The 22,259-nt window shown below is 38.1% G+C and overlaps 3 protein-coding genes across 9 annotated transcripts in view; all 3 read right to left on the bottom strand.

Moving 5' to 3' along the window:
- Positions 1-341: 341 nt before the first annotated feature.
- cd7al (cd7 antigen-like) lies at positions 342-7,074 on the bottom strand. The gene is made up of 5 exons (XM_044027940.1): positions 6,464-7,074; positions 4,462-4,815; positions 3,572-3,973; positions 2,390-2,496; positions 342-1,398 (listed from the first exon to the last, which is right to left on the bottom strand). Exons 1-5 carry the CDS (start codon positions 6,522-6,524, stop codon positions 1,192-1,194), a joined length of 1,131 nt encoding a protein of 376 aa, XP_043883875.1. The 5' UTR covers positions 6,525-7,074; the 3' UTR covers positions 342-1,191.
- A 4,386-nt stretch (positions 7,075-11,460) lies between these two features.
- Positions 11,461-17,963, bottom strand: znf207b (zinc finger protein 207, b). Its single transcript, XM_044027939.1, has 10 exons — positions 17,809-17,963; positions 17,040-17,166; positions 16,766-16,904; positions 16,448-16,630; positions 16,015-16,090; positions 15,627-15,688; positions 15,230-15,369; positions 13,088-13,336; positions 12,584-12,740; positions 11,461-12,270 (listed from the first exon to the last, which is right to left on the bottom strand). Exons 1-10 carry the CDS (start codon positions 17,847-17,849, stop codon positions 12,119-12,121), a joined length of 1,326 nt encoding a protein of 441 aa, XP_043883874.1. The 5' UTR covers positions 17,850-17,963; the 3' UTR covers positions 11,461-12,118.
- Positions 17,964-19,673: 1,710 nt separating this feature from the next.
- Positions 19,674-22,259, bottom strand: part of rhbdl3 (rhomboid, veinlet-like 3 (Drosophila)) — a 49,445-nt gene continuing 46,859 nt past the window's right edge. For all 7 annotated transcript variants that reach the window (XM_044029131.1, XM_044029130.1, XM_044029133.1 and 4 more), the window contains 2 exons: positions 21,801-21,861; positions 19,674-21,554 (listed from right to left, as the gene is read on the bottom strand). In XM_044029131.1, coding sequence (XP_043885066.1) covers positions 21,283-21,554; positions 21,801-21,861 — 333 coding nt within the window. In that variant the 3' untranslated portion in view covers positions 19,674-21,282. The remainder of the gene's footprint in view (positions 21,555-21,800; positions 21,862-22,259) is intronic.

Here is a 22,259-nt window from a genome sequence, read left to right as displayed (position 1 = left end):
GTTTAGTATGTCGTCCAAAATTGCACCAAAATGTCATAGTTTAGTATGTCGTCCAAAAAGTGACAAAAAAGTCATAGTTTAGTATGTCGTCCAAAATTGCACCAAGTATCAGTTTAGTATGTCACAGTTGCATTTAAGTGCATCACTGTAAAGGTAACGTCCCTTATCTGGAGGCAATTTAATGATTAATCATTCATTAGTAAATGTGAATATTTCCTTTGTTTCCCACCTTTAATTATTATTGTCTTTATGATTGATTCAGTTCAAGGGGCAAGAAAGCAAAGGCTAAGGAATGTCGCACACAGCGCAGTATTGTGAATGGTGAATAAACACTCACTGGCCACTTTATTAATTAGTTTATTACACCTTTTCATCTCCTTGTAATACATCCTTTATTTAACCAGGCAAAGTCTCATTAGGACTTAAATATTTTTAACAGGAGGCAGCATAACAAAAAAGATACAAAACACTAATATATCCAGCCAATGTACATTAAAGGACAAAATCAGGCATGATATAAACAATCACAAAGAGAATTTTTAAAAACACGTCATTCAGAGACACGGGAGGCAAATTGAAACGCTTTTGTTCCAAGTTTTTTGACTTTTGTAAGGTGTCCTCAGAGCCAAGGCCACAACGGAAATTTGGTTTTTACATGTACACAGGTAAAATATTTGTTTATGTAAATGCCCAGCTAATCACACAGTAGTAACTCAATGCATGTAGACATGAGCAAGACGAGCTCCTGAACCAGAATGGGGAAGTAAGCGAATGTGGCATGGCTGCTCGTCAACTGAGATTTTAAGGCACAAACATCTCTAGGATTTATAGAAAATCGTCTTCAGCAGTTGTCTCGTTCATGCTGGAGGTCAGAGGTTAGAGAGGGACGGCCATACTGGTGCGAGATGATAGAAAGGGAACAGTAACTCAACCAAGAGATGGAGAAGAGCCATGTTTAGCAACCTTGAAGCAGATGATCTACAGCAGCAGAAAACACTTCATCAAAACCACACAAGACACATTTACATTAACATTTTACATATGATATCAATCTGGTGAAAACATAGTTTGTATATATTGCTCAATTTTTTTTTAAAGAATTCCTACAGCATGAGGAGAATCTTAGCTGTTAATGTGTGAAATGACAGGAGTCCACTGTCTCGTTCATGATGCTGAGACGTCAATAAGCATCTAATTTATTCTGGAAAAGAGGGCTCCACTCGGACTTTCATAGTGGTTTTCATGGCAGGATTTCTTCACGTGGCAGTTTCTGTACTCAGAAGATTCCGTTTCCTCCAGATGGTGAGGGGCCGTTTTTCGGCTGGGAGGCTTCACCCCGACCATCTCCTCGTAAATGGGAGCCTGATGGTGAGACTTGACACGGTGGCGTGCTTTGCCCTGACAGTCACCAAGACAGAAAAACAAATCAGTGAGTGGAGCAAACCACCTGTAGGCTCTAGCTTGATTTCCTGTGTTAAAATCAGAGTTTGTCATTTCCAGCTTCCTCAAGAGGAAGTTCTCACAATCTCTGGTTTTCACAGAGACATGTTTTATTGGTTTATGGTTACGCAGCGAAATTAGTTTCAGATCTGGTGGCACCCTCCTCCATTTCCACCCAGTGATAGCTGGTCGACCACGGCTTATTCAGTGTCTGACCCATCGCTCTTAACTACCGCAGTATCATTTAGGGACCATCAACAAATTACCATTTGTTTCATGTTGAAAGTGCATGTTGAAGTTTCATTTTTAAGTATCATGTTGAGATTTCATGTTCATGTTGAAATTTCATGTAAATTTACACTCTTCGCTTAGAATGTAAATATCAAGCTCATACTGTGTATATTCTGCAAACTATAATGCTCATTCTACATTCAATTTTAACTTTTATATATATATGTGTATATATATATCTATATATATATAGATATATATATATATATCTATATATATATATAGATATATATATATAGTTTTAATGTTAATATCTTTGTATATTGTACTTTTTTTGGCAATGTATGTTTATTATTTATTATCTTTATCTTTACTGTCTTTGCTGCTGTAACAATGTAAATTCCCCCACTGCGGGACAAATACGGGACTATCTTATCTTATCTTAGTTCAGTTCACTCAATGCATTAATGCTAAACAAAGAAGTAAAATTCATGTTTCATGGCCTTGCTCCCCGGGCTTGTAGAAAACATGCTGACATCTGATAGCAACAAGTTAAGAAACTCGTGTGGTTTTGTGGTGAGCTGCAGAGGAAGTCTCTGACACGCTCCTTCACAAGCAGGTGTTTTTCACAGCGACTATTTTTTTTTATTTTTCCCCCCATACCATTCATGTGTAGTGTCAAGATAGCACAGCAGAAGAAGACTGTGAGTCCACTCACTTTATACATCACCACAAGTCCAATGAGGATGGAGACGAGAAGGAGGGCTGCAGCTGAGGACACGGCGTAGAGCAGGGTGGTGTAGCTGGAGCAGCTGCAGTGATGGCCTGTGGAGAAAAGAAGAAATTTGACTTCACTGCTGCAGCAAAACGCAAAACACTCCTGAGGAACCAAGGAAAAGCCCGAACCACCTTCACCGATGCACCACATTTGTGTCTGCCACTTCACGTCTCACGTGTACCTTAGATTTAACTAACTTGAAAATAAAGGCAGTCCATGAACGTTAGACTTGAAATTGCAGAAACCCGTTTGGTTTCCTTCCTGGTTCTAGGCTTCTAGACATGTTTTTTTCATTGGCAAATTATATTTTATCAACGTTAGGATCACTTTTTGTGAATAATTTGATTCTTCACTTGCTCATCATTTCATATATCAATAACTTGTGGTCAAAAAAGGTGATAGTCTTACGGTCAATAAATATGAATTCTATAAAAAAAAGAAAGAAAAAAAGACGATAATAATATGAATAATATTAATGGATTCATACACATTCATTCAGCAAAACAAAACAAAAATTAACAATACTATTAATCAGGTTTTGAACACAATGATAATACTTAACTGGAGGTGAAGTAGCTGGTTCTGGTGTTTGTCTTATTTAAGGCAGACTAAACAACTTTTTAATGCTTAATGACTTACACTGACCTGGTGTACAAAGTTGGTCAGCTTCAGTGGAAAATAAAACCTAATTATACAACTGCCCTACTCACCACAAAACCACACACCCATCAGATACATGTGAACAGATGAACATAATGCTTACACACACGCAAGGAAACAAGCAAAAGTCCAGTGTGTAACATGAAGACGAGATCAGGATGTTTCTATAAGTGTGTAATCACTAATCAAAAATAAAAAATCTTTACATTTTTATTTCGATACACACTTAGTTCAAGGGCGTGGTTTTCAAAGGACGCCATTTTGTGCTGCCACGTTTCTACAACAGCTTGTTTTTTTTTGAAGCAAAAGTTTCATCGCGACATCCTTTCTGGTACTCAAAGACCACCACTGTAGATGTCACTAATTCTTACACACTGGACCTTCGGCTTCATCCAGGAGAGATAATATGAAGTGACTAAATGACCCTGGTGATGAAGTCCTGCTGCGACGTACGTGACCCACCTTGCACAGATACAAAGAACACTTGTCTCCCTAGAGTGGAGATGGTTTCGGACCTGCCGTGCACCAGCAGCTGGCAGCTGTACAGGCCACTTTCTTCTGGCTGCAGCTGCTGCAGGGTGAGGTTGTAGGTGATGCCACCAGGGCTGGGGGCTGAGGACAGCTGCACTCTCTCAGTGGGAAACTGAGAGGCAGAAGAGGAAGAAGAGGAGGAGGAGGTGGAAGGACTGATGCCACGGTGACCTTTTGAGTGGTACAACAGCTCCACAGGAGCCTTGCCCCTCTGCCTCTTCAGACTGACTCCCTCAACGGCCAAGCCTTCCCCGTTTGGGGGGAGACAGGGGAGCGCGGCCGAGCCCCCGGCACATGTCTCTACCAACCCTATGTCCAGAGACCCAGGGGCGTCTCCAGAGAGGAAAGGGCAGAAAAACTGATGTCATGCACCTCTGATGAACCTCTTGAGGTCTTATTTCAAACACATGAGATCATTTGGAAATGAGAACATTGCTAAATAATTTGTTCTCATAATCAAATTATTATGTGTTAGACAATAATCAGTAGATCTGTTGAGAACAACTCTCGTTTCTGAGTAGTGACGACTGTCTCTGTAGAATTGTGTCTTGTTTCAGTTTTTTTTGTCCTTGTCCTTGCTGTATTCTATACAATGACAAAAACCTTTTTAAACTGAGTAATACGACAAGAACTACAATTTGTCCCAACGTATAAATTCATATGAAGCAAACTATTTTACTATTAACTATTTAAGGTAGGTAGGTATGTAAGTAGGTAGGTAGGTACAGTAGGTAGGGAGGAAGGAACTTCAGCAATCACTTGTGGACGTGTTCTGTGTGTGGGATGAAATGAGAAAAAGAAAAAAAAAGACAAAAACCCACCAGCCGTGACGAGGAGGAAGAACTCAGTGTTTCCACGTATGCGGTCATCTTCAGACGAAGGGTTATTGAAGTAAAACTCACAGTGGTACCTGTCTGTGTCACTGACCCTCAGCTCAGAGATGGTCACATTGAGAGCATGGCTGCTCGGGTCGCCACTGACACTGACGCGGTGTTGGTCAGCATCGTTTTCCACGACGGAGTCGCTCTTGGTGTACATGAACAGCACATTCGTGGGTTGTAACCAGCTGCGCTTCAGGTAGACACCGAAGGGAGGAAGGTTTCTCTGCTCAACGGCACAGGGAAGAACCACAGATTCTCCTTCATGTCTCTCCAGGAACTGAATGTCACTGCACACTGGACAGAAACAAAGAGAAAAAAAGTGTTTGGACACAGATCATGCATTTTAGTTTTATTTTAAAGATGTGTCACAACTTTGTCTTGACAGCCCTCCGTCTCTCACAGGTTGATTTTCATGACACTCTGCACTGGCTACAATCTTCATTTTCAAAAATATTACTTATTATTGTTGTCCTCACATTAGAATGCATAATATACCATGATCTCAAAATATCAAAACCTTTTAAAGCAAATAACAATTGAGTAACAAAAGAAAGAAGATAGGAATGTGGTTTACCAATCTTTTCAAAGTTTCCTCACTGTGGGTTTCAGTAATCATCTTTATCTTGGTCCGGTACTTCATTTATTTGTTATTTGTGTAACAATAACAGACATTTCTCTAAAGAAGTTCATTATTATTTATATGCCCTCTACTATGACATTATCTCTTATCTCTTAATCCAACATTTTCACTGTGTCAGTGTCTGTGTGTCCCTGAGCACTATATCTCAGTGCTCAGAATCTGCTTCAGTATAATAAAATTCTCTCTGTCAGGACAGAAACTGGCAAAACTATGGACTGTGGATCCTGATAATGGAATTGTCTTTAATTTAAATTCATTTTTAATTTGAATCCTCATCCCTTTAAATGCAGAATAAATGGTTGCGTAACACAGCCAGTTTTCACAGGTCTGTCGCACCGACTGCGTAATTACGTTCAATACAATCAATACAGCAATAACATTTTAAGTAAAATTACTAATAAGATGTTTGCTTTAGTCCAGTTACAAGTAACATAAACATTATTTGTGATTAGTATTTGCCATTTAGCTCGCTTAGACCAAATTAATGTATGCGAGTTATTCTCGGTTTTGGTGAGAAAATCATACACAAAGAAAAAGTTAAGATTTTTTTTACTCTCCTGAACACCACATGTGAAGTGTGCAGTTATTGAAAATATGTTCATTATGTTCTTCACAGAAAATGGTCCAAGGTTATTAAGTTTGGGGTTAAAAAAAAAGCATAAACTTTCTTTTAGCACACATTGAAAAAGGTTTCCACAGACCTGAAGATCACACAAGGGTTAATTTACAAAAACAAGGAAGATTGACTCATTATTGTTGCCTTGTGTTTTGTGGTGTTATTTCTTCCTATTAATGTGGTTGTGCAATTATCACTCTCTCCTTGGAATAAAATAACCTTTTTACATTTATATTAAAAGTTTCTCAACAGGTCTCTCTTGAAAATGAGACCCTGTGTCTCAATGGGATAACCTGTATAAATAAAGGTTAAATAAAAGGTGATATAAGCAGGAAACCATTGTAAAAGCAGCAAATACAATGTGCTCAAAAACAAACACAATATTAAAGACAAAAACTGAGGAATGTGAACCCACCATATTGTTATAATTGTAATAAAAATGATCTGTCAATCAAACCACTGATGGCACGGCAAAGCATGGCCAGTGTAATTCATCAATAAATCAATAAAAGTGATGCAGAACTGTTGTTGGGTTTTTTTTGTCCAAACCGTTTAAGAAATTAGGAACAAATAGCTCAAAGTGACTAAAATAAAATGACTGTTCTTTAGCACTAAAATGAATCCACATTGAACAGACAGCAGGAGATCAGAGCACCAGAACTGAGCAACTGAACTGAATTACTTACCAAATCCACTTTGAGCGAGGAGCAGAGTCCAGAAACAAGCCAGGATCTGGACCCCAGTCATCTTCAAAACCCATGTGAACACTTAAGACTGGATGTTCAAACTTCGGTTGACTAAATGAAACCAAGAGGAACTCCATGAGGCTCCACCTTCACGTGTCAAGACAAAGGCAAGAGGAAGCAAATACAACACTGTGCGCAATGGATCAGCTTCTCCCACCATTACAAAACAATGAATTAAGTCAGTCAGTCCATCATTTAATAGAATATATAGATATGTCATTGATCACCATTTGTGTTATTTTCTTTGGTCTCACCTTGAAAATAAATTGCACTCTCAGTTCCCTATGCACACAATACACACTACGTCTTATGAAAGTATATTTTGCATATTTCAGAGGAAGTGGCGATGTCTGTCAGTGTCTGAACAGGATGTGTCTGTTTTGTGGTGATGATTTACATTAGTGGTCAGTGAAGTGCAGATAAAATCACCAATGACAGAGCGACAAAGACAATGAAAATGTGAGCCAAAGGGTTCAAATGTCACGTTGTGATCAAACAATCACATTTAAAGAAAGGCAATTTGTCGGATTTATATGACAACATCTACAAAAATTAACTGGTAAAATGTTAAACTTTAGAGACAGGATATGTCCAAGTGCATGTGAGGAAGACAGATTAAAGGAACATTGTGTGAAATTTTGCAACATTCACTGGTGAAGTTTCATGTTCCGTCCCCTCACACTTCCCTTATCTTCCTTTTGTTAAGTTTGTCCTCTCTGCTTTTGTAAAAACACAGTGGTCCAAATAATAATATTAATTAAAAAAAACAACAATAATGAATGAAAACCAATAATTCATACTATAAGGCCAATGTATAAACAATGACTGTTTTATCTTCAATTTCTGGTAAATGAAGATAAACACAAAAGAAAAATGTTAAAATTAGGATGTGAAAAAATTAATGTACAGACTACAGAATAACAGACTACATAAATGTCTAGATTACAGAGATTTAACAGAGATTACATACATACACAGTAAACACCGAGTTGTTGCCGTTACCCTGTACCTTGTGAAAACTGTAGGTCCTCTTAAAGTCCTTCATGTTTTCAAATAATATTACTTTAGTTTTATTGAAGTTTACTGATCATTTATTGCTATTTCTAACAATATTAGTTGTAACCTCCTCCAGTTGCTCCCTTAAATTGTCCCCAGAACAAATATTTGTAGTGTTGAGTTTTAGTGCTTAGATAGCTTTCATCTGTCATTAATATGAAGGAAAGATTTTGGTCCCAACACTGACCCCTGGGAGACACCACATTTGATGTCCAAACTGTTTCCTGTTGTCAAAAAACAATCCCTCTGATGCCAAGTTTTTTAGTATAATGTGATCTATTGTGTCGAAGGCTTTCTTTTAAGTCGATAAATATTACGTTGTTTTTTTTTTGTGGAGTTAGTGATTTCTTCAGTTAGTTCTAGTAAAGCCAGTGATCCATATTAACTGTAGCTTGTGTTTATTAATCATATGTCCAAATGATTATTGAAGCAATGGCACAGGTGGTGTTACTCTGTTACTGATTTACATGCTTCAAACACCTTGTTTCAGTATAAGACAAAGTCCATGTGAGCCGGAGGTGTTACTGCTGCAGGAAAACCACAATTAGATTGTCAGTCTACTAACTGACACCTGTATTTAGCTGGTCTAATAAAAGTGCTGCACTTCTACAGAAATTCAATAAAAAAAAAAAAAAATACTGTATATTCAATATAACTTTCACTGACCAAAGATAGCACACTATGTCCTCGCAAATCTTTTTCTAAATGCAGTGACCTCATGTATTCACCAAGCTAGGGTAAGGATATAATAACAGAAAAAGAAAAAATATTTAAAAGCAAAGAAATCTTAGAAAAATTATTAAGTATAATCATTTTAGATAATTGTGCACATTTTATAATTAGTAAATTCAGTAAAATTGTTGTAAAACAGATTTAAGTTAATGTGTTGCAATTTATTTCAAATCTAAGATTTCCAGATTTAAGGTTGCACTGTTTTGCGGGTGACAATTATAATATTATTATTATTATTTATAGCACTACAGTTTATTTAATTACAACAGGGCTAATGTTATTTAACAATAAGAATATCCTGTTTGGGGTTGTTTTCATTTTGATCTTTGGTGTACTACAACACATGTGCCACTAGAGGGCACACTCGTTTGTGAATGTGTTACATTTTGAGAATGGTAGATCTCACCGGAACATTTAACCTGAGGACAGGGGAAAAAAGACAAGTGGCAGATGAACAGTGCATACATTTTTATTTTAAATAAAACATATATCTGTTCATGTCTTTGAAAACATTTGACAACCAGCTTTTACTATTTGTTAGGACACCCAAATCAAAAAAAGAAAATACAACTGAGATTAATACAAAATATCATGTGTGGTATTCCCTGAAAATAAAAACGCTGGAATAGCAATATTATATCTTAAATGTTCACTTACCAGCCACTTTATTTGGTACACTTGTTCATCAGCCAATCACATGGCAGCAACTCAAAGCATTCAGACATGGTCAAGAGACCTGCTGTTTAAATCAAACATCTGAAAGAAGAAGTGTTGGTGCAAGGCAGGCTGATCTGGATATTTAAGAAACTGATGATGCACTGAGAATCTCACACAAAACTATCTTTAGAGTTTACAGACCATAATATCCAGTCAACAGCAGTTCTAAGGAGAGGAGAATAATCAGACCGGTCACACTGTAGTCATTAAAGTATTAATTTAATAAATTCAATATCAATGTAATGCAATAGTGTGGAATATTTTGAGGTTTAAATTTAGTTAATTTATATAATTTCATGATGTTTTTTATATATATGGCAGGTGGCTGTTGAAGGTATCGTCTACCGCTTGTCTTTTTGGAGCAAGTAAGACGGTTGGTAGAAGACAAATGTTTGGAACATGTTTCTTCATTTGAAACGCAGAAAAATTACATTATGTCACTATATATTATAGAAAGTAGTTTGGCTCATTCTTGAGTGGAATAACTGAATGACACTCCTTAAAAGCAAGGTAAGCAGAAGACCAACTGTGAACACACACCAGATCAAACCTTAGAGCAGGTGGGCTACAGTAGGTCACCAATCCTGCCTCTCTACCAGTTGGCCAGTGTCCCTAATAAAGTGGCTTTGGACTGTAGATTTCAACCCCAAATACAAAATTACGTTTAACTTATTTTGCTCATTAAAATAAGCTTCTCATTTTTGAGAAATTCTCCTTTAAATGTCCAGTGTTGGGGAATCTATAAACAGAAACTGGAAAACACTGATGTTATTTATCCATTGTCAACACATTAAGAACATCTGTGTTTACATTACCTTGGGAATGTCTTTATTACACAGGAGCAGCTTTGCTTCCATTTACGACACCATGATGTGCAGCCATGTTTTGCAACATTTAATGCAACCTAAAGGCCATCGTACTTTCTTATTCGCACTTGGATAAGGAGAGTGACACTAAAGGTATTCTTAACTGTTGATCACCTCCATATGAGAATTGTTTCCTTTCTTTCTCATTGTATGTTAATATTTAGGAAACCTTCACACACACTCAACCTGACTACTTACCATATTAGTTCATTTTATACCCAATAGGACAAATCGTACACATTTAACATTTACATGTCAGTGCATCAAGATGTCGCTCACTTAACATGGAACAAACATGTCCTCATGTCAATCCTCTGCCACTTCTGACACCACAAGTCCTCATCGTTCATTTAAAAAGCTCAAACATATGCTTCTGTGCAAATCATTGTGTCAATACAAGGCCAAGCATCAAGTGGAAGAGGACAGACCCACACTTTAATAAACATCAGGTACTTACTGGGATTAACTGACCTGTCATGCCAGCTGAGTGGGTTTTAAGGCTGAAAAGCTGATATGGATGTGCTACAAACAACAAAAACAAATACACAACAGTAAGTGATATGGGCAGAGGTAAATCTTGTGCCACACTATATACCGAAGAACACGTGTTGCACCACCATGGTCTTTTGTGTTCAATACTGGATCATATTTGGCGTGAACATGTTTGATTTCTGTACAGGAGACCCTAGATCAGAGGATTAATGCAGGTGACATCAACAAAAAATACCCAGCAATACAAACTAGCACTGCACTAAACAGCAATTTAAGTGTTGATCCATTTGGAGTTACTGTTCAGCAGCATATGGTGGTGTGTCAGTGGTTTGCATTTCTTGTCTGGTCTTAAGAAATTTTGAAACTTCACCAGACACACTTTATCACGGACAGATTAAGCATGTATGCAACTTGTACCTAATGAGGCAAAGAAACGTCATATCAAAGTATCAACCAATATTCCATCATACTTTTACCCACACATGGAATCACTGAACTGCTGGATTAGAAAAGGCGAATGCATTTACGACCGTTATTGACTTTGTAGTTTCATTAAATAGGGAGTTTAACACAGAGCTGTTGTATTGTCAGATTTATTGTGTTCGCCCTTGAAATCCACAGGGTTTATGACACATGGTAAAACAATATTAAAGTTTTCATGCATGTATGAGTACTACTGTAAATGTGAGAAAAAGTACTTTTTGATCACAGTACAAGTTAAGAGATCTACAGGTCTCCCAGTTGTCATTTCATAGAGTGATGTGAAGTATATGGAAACAGAAATTGGGCAACATCTCAAGCTTTGGGCTGGTGGTGCAACAGTGCACTTACTTTTTTCACTTTTTCTGAAAAGATTCAAGAATCTATTTTGCATTTAAAAATCCAGTATTTCATTAAAAAGAAAAGGTTTACTCGACAAAAGAAGAGGATAACAAACTTGTTTAAATTGATGAGTTTTTAACAATACCTGATGAAATCTTGGTAATCTGTTAGAGCCAAAAATAAGTCTAGAACAACAACATTGGAACAAACCTTTATCACTCACCTCCAACGCACGTCAGGACAAACCAGCAGTGGATTTCAAGATGGGTTTTTATTACAACAGACTCATTAAACATTACAAAGGATGCATTACAGGTACCCTTTTAACCAGGAAATATTAAAAACAAACCTGAAATAAGAATAAAGCTAGAAGACTGGTGAGCCATGGATTTGTAACCCTACTCAGCTGGAATCATCATCACTATTGAGACCCTCACCAACCAAGGTTGGGGACGCAAGTCCAACAGCACCTACACGTGCTGTGAGGGCCTCAATCATTCTACCAAAGAAATAAACAACAGAATTAATCAAAGGTTTACAAGAGAAACTTGCCTGTGTAAGGGGGGGTTGGTACGTTCATGTAACTCCAGCAGCTTCAAAAGAAATATGAATCTTTTTACCACACTTCACTTCTATAAACCTGAGTGAAACCTATGGGGAAAAAATATATATATATATATCCTCACATGTAAATCAAATAACCACAAAATATCTGTCAGGAACGTGTGTGGTGTCTGGCTGTTTTCCAATATAGATGTTACATTAAATGTCCATGTGTCGTAACAAATAATGCTCGTCTTCACCGCCACCGGTCTTACTGTTCTTTGCTTGCTGCTAGGTTTGAAAAAGCACAATGATGATGAGAGAAAGGTGTTAACCTCAAACCTAATGTGGTGGCTGCAATGCTGCTTCAGTAGCGTCCAGCCGGAGACATGACGGGCGGCCGCATACCCATGGGAGGGCCTCCCTGGTAAGGGGGAACCATAGGAGGACCCTGCCCATATGGAGGCATCCCACCTGGTATGTAGCTTGGCATGCCCTGAGGAGGAGCACCATACTGACCTACAGAGGCAACACATGGAGACATGAATGTGTAAACGCTGCAGTTCTTCTTACAGATTCTGGAAATTAAGCATCTGTAAAATATTAAGTGCTGCTTTTTAAAGGGATCGAACCGCAACCAAATTCATATTTGGACATCTGCCCTTTAAGGTAACCAGACAAATTGCTATGTACTTGTAGAGAAAAGGGGGATTTGGCATATTTTGGTCTAAGCCAGTGGTTCTCTATTATTTTCTGTCAGTGGTCAGAGGACGTATTGTGCTTTGAGCAGAATTACTTTTAAAAATATAACATTCTTCACACGTTTTCTTACCATGCATGGGATGCCTCATTCCAGGCTGCTGTGGTGGCATGCCTTGCTGTGGGGGCATCATGCTGCCCACAGCCGCCACAGAGGGAGCAGCCACATGGGCCTGACCCGGCCGGGGTATAAGACGCTGATAACGAGGCAACTGTGCCTTCATCTCTTCCTGTTGACAAGGAAAACACACAAGGCAAAGATTCAGACTTGAGAAACACTGGTTTGCCCCTCAAAGCACAAACATTAATGTTTACAAAGATTATGAGGAATTGGGTACCAAAGCAGACATGCCCTGACTTCAGACTGAACATATTAAAGTTCACAATTATCCTTTAACATATGTTTTATGAGTAACAATATACAATTCTAGATGCTCTGGAAGATGTAACAAAAATATCTAAAATCATAATAAAAACCGCTGCGATAACCCACTGTCTTATGCAACTAAATGTATTATATTTGTATCAGTCATTACTTACTGTGAAAAGAGCAAAACAGAAAGCTCAAGCTACTTACCAGTGAGATATCCTCATCAGGGTGGATCAACTTACTAGTTGCACTCGTGGTGGTGAGAGTGGCAGGCTTAGTAGTCACTGTGGCTGGGGGTTTGGCCACAGTGTTGCTAGAGGGGTTAGAAGAAGAAGTGGAAGAGGAAGAAGAGACAGAGGGCTGGGTGTAGGCAGGGAATGTTGCTTTGGGAGGGTCTGAGGAGGCGGCTGTACTGTGAGAGTTTGAAGGTGCTGTTCCTGAAGCGCTCTGCTGGGCCTGTGCAAAGACAAGAAACCTGGTTAATCATTTTGAATTATGTTATAACACCGTTTTAAAGACAAACCAGAGACAACACCATTGTAAATACTTATTACAATATATGTTGTTCTTCTGTGGCTTTTTTTCATTTTCATGTCATTCATTTGTTTTCATTCAATCAACATTCACCTCAGTTATTGCATCCCTAAATTCAGTTCATTCAGGGCCTTCATAGATCTGTCACAGTTACAATTAAAAAATGAATGGAATTTTCAGCCTTTTCTAGAATTTTACATTAGAGTGTATTGCATGAAAGGTCAACAGCTACAGTGGATGACATCACACCTTAAAATGGAGCGAGGTTCAACTCTTAATAATTCCTCTTCAACTTGCTCTCTTCATAAAATGTGACTTTCAGAACTTCATCTGTGACTCTAGGTGAGAGGAACGCAATATTAACTGACCTTCCCCAGTCTCATTGAGAACATTCTGGATGTTAGGGCCATTGTGGTACATACAGTTTCACCACAGTAAATTTAAGTGGCTAAACAAAGTGGTATGTGATATTATCACAAATGCAAGTTATTAAGTTATCAAAAGCAAAAGTCAGTCAAGCAATGGTAGACAACGACAGTCACAGATTGACACAATACATTGTTGCAGCACATCAGCTCGTCATGCACAGGTGCTCTTCGCCAGTTTAGCCACCAGTGCAGTGGTCATTATTTCAGCCAATAACCAGTTGTGTTGTATCTTGTCTTCTTCATTTTTGTGGTTACCACAGATATTTTCATATCTTGAATGCATTTCTAACTTTCAATCTGTCATTTTGCACTAAGTGTCAACTTCTTTCTAAATATTCAGTCAATTGGAAACTTCAACTGATCATTCTACCAATTCAATGCAGCATGTCAGATTGGTGTCAGCTCAGGCAGAAGGCAGCAATCCCACTGCAATTTCTTTAGAAATTGCCCTTTCTAGTGTCTTATAGCATTCATGGACTTGCTCATTCTGATTCTTTTAAAATGAGTTGTTGCTGGGGTTTTTTAATACATAAATGGCAGGTTATGTGTAGATAATTTAGTGAAACTTGGTGCAAACTTTGCGTGAAATATGAACCTACAACAGCAAACTACAGCTAACAAATGCTACAAACTGCACAAGACTTTCAAAGCATGATGAATAGCTGGTGCAAAATTCATGCTCTGAGGTTAAGAAGGGGAGACAATGCAAACTGAAATCCATACAAGTTCCTTATTATGACCCATTCTGAGTTAATCAAATAAAGCACATGCACAACAATAAAGCTCTCATACAAATATTATGTCACTCATCTTAATAACTTATCCTAGACTACAGGGATTGTTTGGATGCACACGTTGTGTATAGGGCAAATACTGTTAATGAGCAGCCTTGTTTATAGCTTAAGAATTTATAAACAGAGTTAAAAATTCAGCAACATGCAGCTGCCATGGTTTATGTCAAAGTCCTCTCTGTAAGCATACTTGAGGCGTGCTAGGAAAGGGAGGCTGGGAGGTGGCAGACTGAGTGTCTGCAGGTGCAGAAGAAACCGCTGCTGTGCTCATCTGCAGCGTGGCGGAAAGGAGAGCACAGCATTGGCATGTAACATGTCCAAACAATCAAAAACTCAATTGAGAAATCGGATTTTACAAAAAAGTCGCAACACTGATTTAAATTGACAAAGACTATAATAAGAGCAGGAGTAAACTGTTGAGGAAGGAAAAGACATCAGCACTTTAGATAAATAAGTGGAAAGCAAAACACGCACATTATTTGTAATGCGTATAAAAGAGTTTCATTTCTTAAAAAGGTAGACAAGTCAAAAATTAGAAAAGGGTGCACAGAGACTAATACCACAGGCAGTACATGTGAAGGTCGCATGGAGCTCACCTGTGCTGCACTGGGAAAGAGAGGTTTGGTGACTGCAGGCTGAGCTACTGGTACTACCGGTCGATTGGGAATCACTCCCGTTGTGGGAGACGGTGCCATGTGAGGCATCCCTGGCCTTGGGGCCAAGTGGGGTGGCATTCCTGAGCAACAGACCAAATATGTGCAATTTAAATATTTCCATCATATCCATCATAAAATAAATGACTAAAATCCTTTTGACAGAATTATTTTTAAACTGCTGTTTGTATATGGTTTACAAAACCATGTTTAGCTACATCAGCTGTGGTTAACTGTGTATGAATATAAGCAAGGTTAGTAATACAAGAGACAAAATCAAAATAACAATACAGGTAAAAATTAAAGACATAAGACATTAATGTTCTTAAGGACAACTCACCTGGGGGAATTCCAGGCATCCCTGGCATCATGGGAGGCATCATCCCTCCCATTGGCATCATCCTACACAGGAAAAAATAAGAAACTAAATATCTATTGGACTTAAAACTGCACTTTTGTAAGTCGCTTTGGATAAAAGCGTCTGCTAAATGACATGTAATGTAATGTAAAAAAAACATGATCAATTAACACAATTAAATAATGAACTATCTAAGAAAATCAAACCAACTACCATAAATCTCTGATAAATGGAAAGTGCTGAGATTACACACCTCTGCCAACCCTTAAAACCCCACTTCATGATTGTTTTTTTTTTCTTCTTGAAACCGATTCAGTTGTAATTCTGCAGTCAGACAAACAAAGGGCATGATAAACGTGTGCACACTTACCCTGGTGGCATTCCATGCATTGCAGGAGGCATGCCATGCATCATAGGGGGAACACCAGGCATCATCGGGGGCATTCCTGTGAATAAAAAATGAGAGTAAATCATCACTTTACATAGAAAATATGTGCATAATATACTTTGTTACAATTTTTTCTCTCCACAAATTTTGCCAGATCTCTACAAGACTGCTGAGCTAACCCTGCTGGGAAAATCATAGTTCCAATAGTTGGGGATAGCTGAATCAGCATTCCTAAACAATAAGGATTATAATCTATTATCTATAATCTCCTCGTCAACATTTACACATTCAACCAAACTCTCAGAGGTGAATCCACTTGAGCTTCTGGAATGAGACTACTGATTTATTGTTTTTAAAATGTCATGTTATACTTGTGTCAATTCCTAAATTGCACTGTTTATTAAAAAGTCCTTACCTTGATATGCCCCAGGTGGCATCCCAGGCGTACCAGCCACAGGAGGAATCCCAGGCTGGGTCATGGGAGCCACGTAGCCTGTCTGAGGCTGGACAGCGACAACCTGCTGAGCTGATGGTCCTGCTTCGTCATCATCATCGTCCTCATCAGAATCATCCTGATTTGATTTCTTTTTTTGGCTCTCTACAAACAGAACAATTATATTCTTACAAAATCTTTATTCAGTTAATGGCTCTGCAAATAAATATGAGGTAATTTTCATTCTGCAAAACTACAATTTAGCCCACAAATATACAATCACCCAGCAAGTATACAAACCTTGAGATTTCTGTTCTAATGTTCGCCTTCTCTCCTGCATGTCTTTTTCTGGAATCCCCTCCATGCCGTAGATTTCCAGCTCAATGTCTGTTCTTCCAGGAATGGCATTTGGTACACTGTCAATAGTCTCTTTATGTACCTGAAGCATGTGCAAAGTGATTAAGATACAATCATATGGAAGGGAAATTCAGCATCACTACAAATGTACGGAAAATACCAAACAAAAGAAATTAAACCAGGTCTAAAAAAAAATTAAAAATAAAAGGACACCAACCTGCATGCAGTGAATGGCCAAACCTGGGCCAGTGTACAACTTCTTGTGGCAAATATGGCATTTAAAATGTTTAGCTTTCTGATGCTGAATAAGAATCTTTTCATCATCGAAGTCTCGATTGCAATACCTAGGAGGAAACTGTTAAGAAACATATCCGAAGAAAATAAACATAAGCACAACTCACAGTAAAACACCGAGTTCATCTAAGTGGATAAAATGCACAGGTACGCTTCAAATTAACGTTGGTGTTAGTTAAAAAAATGAAAGCATTCTCGGAGAAAATAGGGAGCTTTAAAAAACACCCGTTTGTGAGAGGGCATTGATGTTTCGGGTATGTTTGCCAAAATATCTTGTGACGAGCCACCATTAATCAACACTTTCATAAGATTTCGAACGAAAAAGTATTACTACTGAAGAGAGCTGATGAGAAAATAGACATTTTATTGTTCGAAACCCACGTACGTTTCCGTTAGCGCTTGAAACGCTATCCTAGCACTACCCGGAATCGTCTTCCGAGTAACACATTAGCTCATATCAGATTCACATTCATTAGTTTTATCGTTAGTTTAACGTTTCCCGCGTCCGTATACATACACCCAAAACCACACGTTTTTAATTTTAAAGCACATAAACAGCAACGGTTTCTGCTAATGTTAGCTTACAAGCCGATTAACTCCGGACATGGTAGCGTAGGCCTTCCTTTTGTCCAACTAACGAGTAGCTCCTGGCAGCGATAAGTTGTTATTTTGTGGTCCGATGAAAAGGATACCAGCACCATGGCTTCATCTGCTTCTTCTTTTTCCGTCCCATTTTGAGAAATACTGCGAATGAATTCCTACAAAAACACTAGTCTTATTATCTGTTTGACCACAGCATGCTGTAGTGTAGTACAGTGACAACGCCGAAAATGGCGCTTTGCTGGAGGAGTGGAATGAAAGCGGCGCTGAAGTCTCGCGATAACAGAAAACAAACGTCAGGTCACAGGCAGGATTTTGTGAATTATCACGAGATAATAATAATTAAATAACAACAACAATAATAATAATAATCACGACATAATATTATATTACCGTATCATTCACTTCAAATAAAAAAAATGTCGATTATTAATCAAATTATTTTACTAATAGGCTTTAAACGCCTCAGGATAAAGTCATTGTACAAGGTTGGCAGTCTTTCTGCTGGGAAGTCATATGTAAAACATTTGGATTTGAATTGTCACAATTTACACAATTTATTGACTCTGTATGTATGGATTGCGCATCACTTTTATTTGAGATCTCATATTGCCTTTAAAACGTTTGTATATACTCAAATAGTTTGTATTTTCTTGTATATTTGATATGTACATATATACATTACATTCACCAAATAATCCCACCATATATTGGGTATTGTTAATAGAGAGACAATAAATCTAGTAATGCATCTGTGTGGTCAGATGGGCACTAAGTTTTGTAGCGGCAGCCTCTCACACCACTGTACTTGTCCACTGGATGGAGACAAAGTTTCAGAAATAGAAATCATTCCCCTATCTTGGCTTCCAGTCTGTAATTTCTGAGCACTTAAAATCCAGAGGCAATCATTGTACTTTTTACATTGACACACAAGATTTTTCTGACCCAGATAAAATACATCTCAACAAATAAGTTGTAGTGTTTTATATAATAATAACAACAATAATGATAATAATAACAATAATAATAACAACAATATTCTTCCACTGTATAAAAAAGCATTATGTATCAAGAATCAGGAATCATTTGTAATCAGTTTTGATCGCAGTCTTAATCTCGCTACAGATGTTTTTTTGAAAAATGTTAAATGCACAACCAAGTACTGCTATCAACTGGCAGGATAAATGCAGAGACACCAAAAATGCATTCAGGCTTTTTCTAGACATTCACTTTTTTCCCTGGCAGCTTCTCATGTCCTCTGTTTCTCACCAAGATGAATGATTACCTCCAATATTGGAGATTTATGAAAAGGGAAACACAAGTGAGGCGGCTTTCCTTGGCTACCTAATGAATTTTTCATTGTACGCCTTTAAAACCTCTCCTCTCCATATGGTTTCAACAGCTTGACAGAGGAGACACTTGGTGGCAGCGTGAGGAGTCTCTTCTCTGAATGAATTATGGCTGATTCTGGTATGCTACGCATTGTCATTGATCACTTTGACATGTGCAAAGACTCTTAAACCTGGCTGTCCATTTATTCTCAGGCCCTGAGCTCTCTTTACACACTGGGTTTAGAACAAGAATCATGGTTTTGAGGCCGTAAACCTGCTTAGTTTAGCAACATTTCTTTGTACAGTAGAGGGTAATTCCTGTTATGAATATTGAATAAAAAGTACATTTATGTATGTATGTGACCTGAGATAAGGTCACCATCAGTGTTATTTGCAGGTTGCAGTTATAGCATGTTAAGCCAAAATAATGTGAATATCTACAGGAAAACTGTTTTTATGTTACAGCTTGTTCTGTATGTGGAAATAATAATCACATTTAGTTTCTGTATAAAACTGTTTAATGTTCTTCAGTATGTACATATCAAATCTACAAAATAAGCACAAGATTAAAATATTGTCAGTGATTTACCAATCACTCACTTTTGTACCATAGCCCTTGTTATATACAATCCCAGACCATCTTTAGAACCGTTTGTCTTTAAATAGAATACACATAGGATATAGCTAACATGTCACAAGACAGACCAACCAAACATTTTCTACAACACAAACAACATCACCAAGAAAAAATAAAATCAGTGAATTCATGTTAAAATAATTCATCTCTATTTAATCACATTATAATAATGCTAAGCAGGTATCAGTGTTGCATGAGGTTAACAGTACAGTTTAGTTTGAGACTCAGGGCTGTGGTCGCTTTCTATCCCAATTCAATCAATTAACAATTTAGGTTGTGACAGGAACTAATGAGAGAGCATTGATTTGACTCCTGAACTGAGAGTGAAAGGACCCCAGCCCGGATGTAGTCGAGGTCAGGCATGTGTGCTCTTCTATGTTTTGGTAACAGCAAAAAAATACATGGTTTCTTCAAAGAGGTCCAGCTGCCCACCACTGGTGAATGTTTTTTTTTTTTTTTAATCACATTTTTCTTAATTTCACCACATTACCGATCAGTAAATAAACATCTGTCTCTTCTTTGCACTTTTCAACCACAATAAACATTAGTGTAAATGTCCAGAGGGGACAACAACATTACCAGACTTTAACTGCAATACTTGGCTTTCCAAAAACAGCTTTTTAGAGCTCATAAGACATTTCTGCTTTGTTTAACTGAATCTTTACGCACATTTTTTTATATATATATATATAAATTTTGCTGACACAAAAGTAACACTTGTCAAAGGGGTGTGCTCATCCCCTGGTGCTTTTAGCAATAATTTGGCATCATTTTTGAAAGCTTAAAGTATAAATGGCACTTCTGCTTCATTTTTTTAATCTGTACAATGTTAGAATTGTCACACTCCTTGAACACACACACACACGAAAAAAAAAAAAAATCAAAAAAGACAGTGCCAGATGCTGAAGGCAACACTGAATTGCAAGCTACACTTTCCATCAAAGGTAAATTCATACTTATTTTCAAAAAGGTTTTTTTTCCAAGATCTTCTTCATTCTGTGAAGAAGAAACTTCATCAGTTTTATATCTCATTTATGGCTCATTAGCTACTTGTAATGGTTACAAAACCCTAATTGAGCCTAAATTCTATGACCTTATTCTTCCTTAAGAGGGCACAGGTAAACAACAAGATTTCTAGGAACATATTTTGTTGCTGTCACCCTCCACATGTTGATACATATGTTTATCATGCTGAAGTCTCCATTAGTAGGCACTGTTGGATTGAGGATGGAGAGGCAGAGTAAGTTACACCGTGAAGACAGAGTTGCTCCTGCTTGTTCCTGTGTACGATCTAAGACGTCTCATTTGTCATCACAGTGTTGTCAACAAAAAGACCCACTGGCTGATAATATCGAGCCAAGCATCCGACAGACACAAAGACAATGAGCAGATGGACCTGAATGCTGAATGGGGAGAAGCTTTCTGCATATCAGATCAGGGCACTGGATGCAGAAATAAGGTGGCTCTTAGACAACTCTGATCACCTGGCGATGTAGCTTGTAATATGAAGGGTGAGGTAACTCATCCAGCCAAGTGGTCAAAACTACTAATGGAGGGTTAAAGAGGATACAGTGTCTTGTCTGCCTCTTATAGACAACTCACGGTGACGGGGGCAGTCGCACGTCCAGCAAGCTGTAGGCAAAAACGTTCCAAAAAACGGCACAAAGCACAAACAAGGTGTAGACACAGAAAAAGATCCAAAAAAGGGACTGTTCCTGGAGTCGTTGCTCATAGTTCTGCAGGACCACCACACCTAATGTGAGGCCAACCACCACCCCACCCAGGTGAGCTACAAAGCTGGGGTTGGGGCACGGAGGAAAGGCCGGAGGGTAGAACCGCAACCACACTGCCCGACCGAACTCTACACTCACTGTAAGTTAAGAGGAGAGAGAAAAACAAATATTAGTAGGCGGTGAGCATATTGAAATAGTCACTTTATAGGCAGACCGATTACAGCTGTTTAAGATAACTTGGATTAACTTTAAATACAAGTTTTGCATTGTGCTCAGGTCTGAGATCAACATAACGTTTAGAGAATAGAAAGACTAATGCACTGTTGGTTTAGGTCTTTTTAATGATGAAAACATAGATCAAATATCACAAAAGTCAGACTTACTGCACACCAGAGCCATTGCCATCCGGAATAATTTAAACTGACACTTCATACCCGACCAGTTCTACAAACAGAGAGAGAAAAGATGGAGAATTTATGAGGACATTTTAATGTTCTGATGATTTAAGACGGAACAACCTGTGCTAGAAGGTCAAGTCCACCTTAGATACACATGGCATGACATGAGATCTCGCCCTCTTTCTCACGTCACATCAATTTTGAAAGCCCCAGAAACACTCCCACCCTTAGTTTATTGCTGGGTTAAACAATATGATTCCAGGTGGAGGAAGGGGAGGACAAACTCCTCCATCTTGACCCCACACAGGTTATGGAGGATCTGAGTACACATTGGCACATAATAGAGGTTCACCTTGAGTGCTGTTTGCCAAGCGTGTGTGTGTGTGTGATGATGACAACCCACAGAGGAAGAACAAACAGAGCAAGCACACACGTCAAAGGAGT

Source organism: Solea senegalensis, linkage group LG6 (genome assembly GCF_019176455.1).
Source record: "Solea senegalensis isolate Sse05_10M linkage group LG6, IFAPA_SoseM_1, whole genome shotgun sequence".
In the NCBI taxonomy this organism is placed as follows: Eukaryota; Metazoa; Chordata; class Actinopteri; order Pleuronectiformes; family Soleidae; genus Solea; species Solea senegalensis.
The sequence above is the reverse complement of the archived record's forward strand: the minus strand, read 5'-3'. Positions and strand labels throughout refer to the sequence as shown.

Bases quoted from the DNA above. Each gene is read 5' to 3' on its own strand.
- cd7al (XM_044027940.1), bottom strand. From the start codon at position 6,524: ATGACTGGGGTCCAGATCCTGGCTTGTTTCTGGACTCTGCTCCTCGCT. The intron at 3,974-4,461 runs GTGGGTTTTTGT...TCCTCTCTGGAG, and splicing joins CTTCCTCCTCGTCACGGCTG to ACGCCCCTGGGTCTCTGGAC. The intron at 2,497-3,571 runs GTGGGTCACGTA...TTTTCTCCACAG, and splicing joins GTTCTTTGTATCTGTGCAAG to GCCATCACTGCAGCTGCTCC.
- znf207b (XM_044027939.1), bottom strand. From the start codon at position 17,849: ATGGGACGGAAAAAGAAGAAGCAGATGAAGCCATGGTGCTG. The intron at 17,167-17,808 runs GTATCCTTTTCA...GTTTCCTCCTAG, and splicing joins CAGATGAAGCCATGGTGCTG to GTATTGCAATCGAGACTTCG. The intron at 12,741-13,087 runs GTAAGTAGCTTG...CCTTGTCAACAG, and splicing joins CTGATGAGGATATCTCACTG to GAAGAGATGAAGGCACAGTT.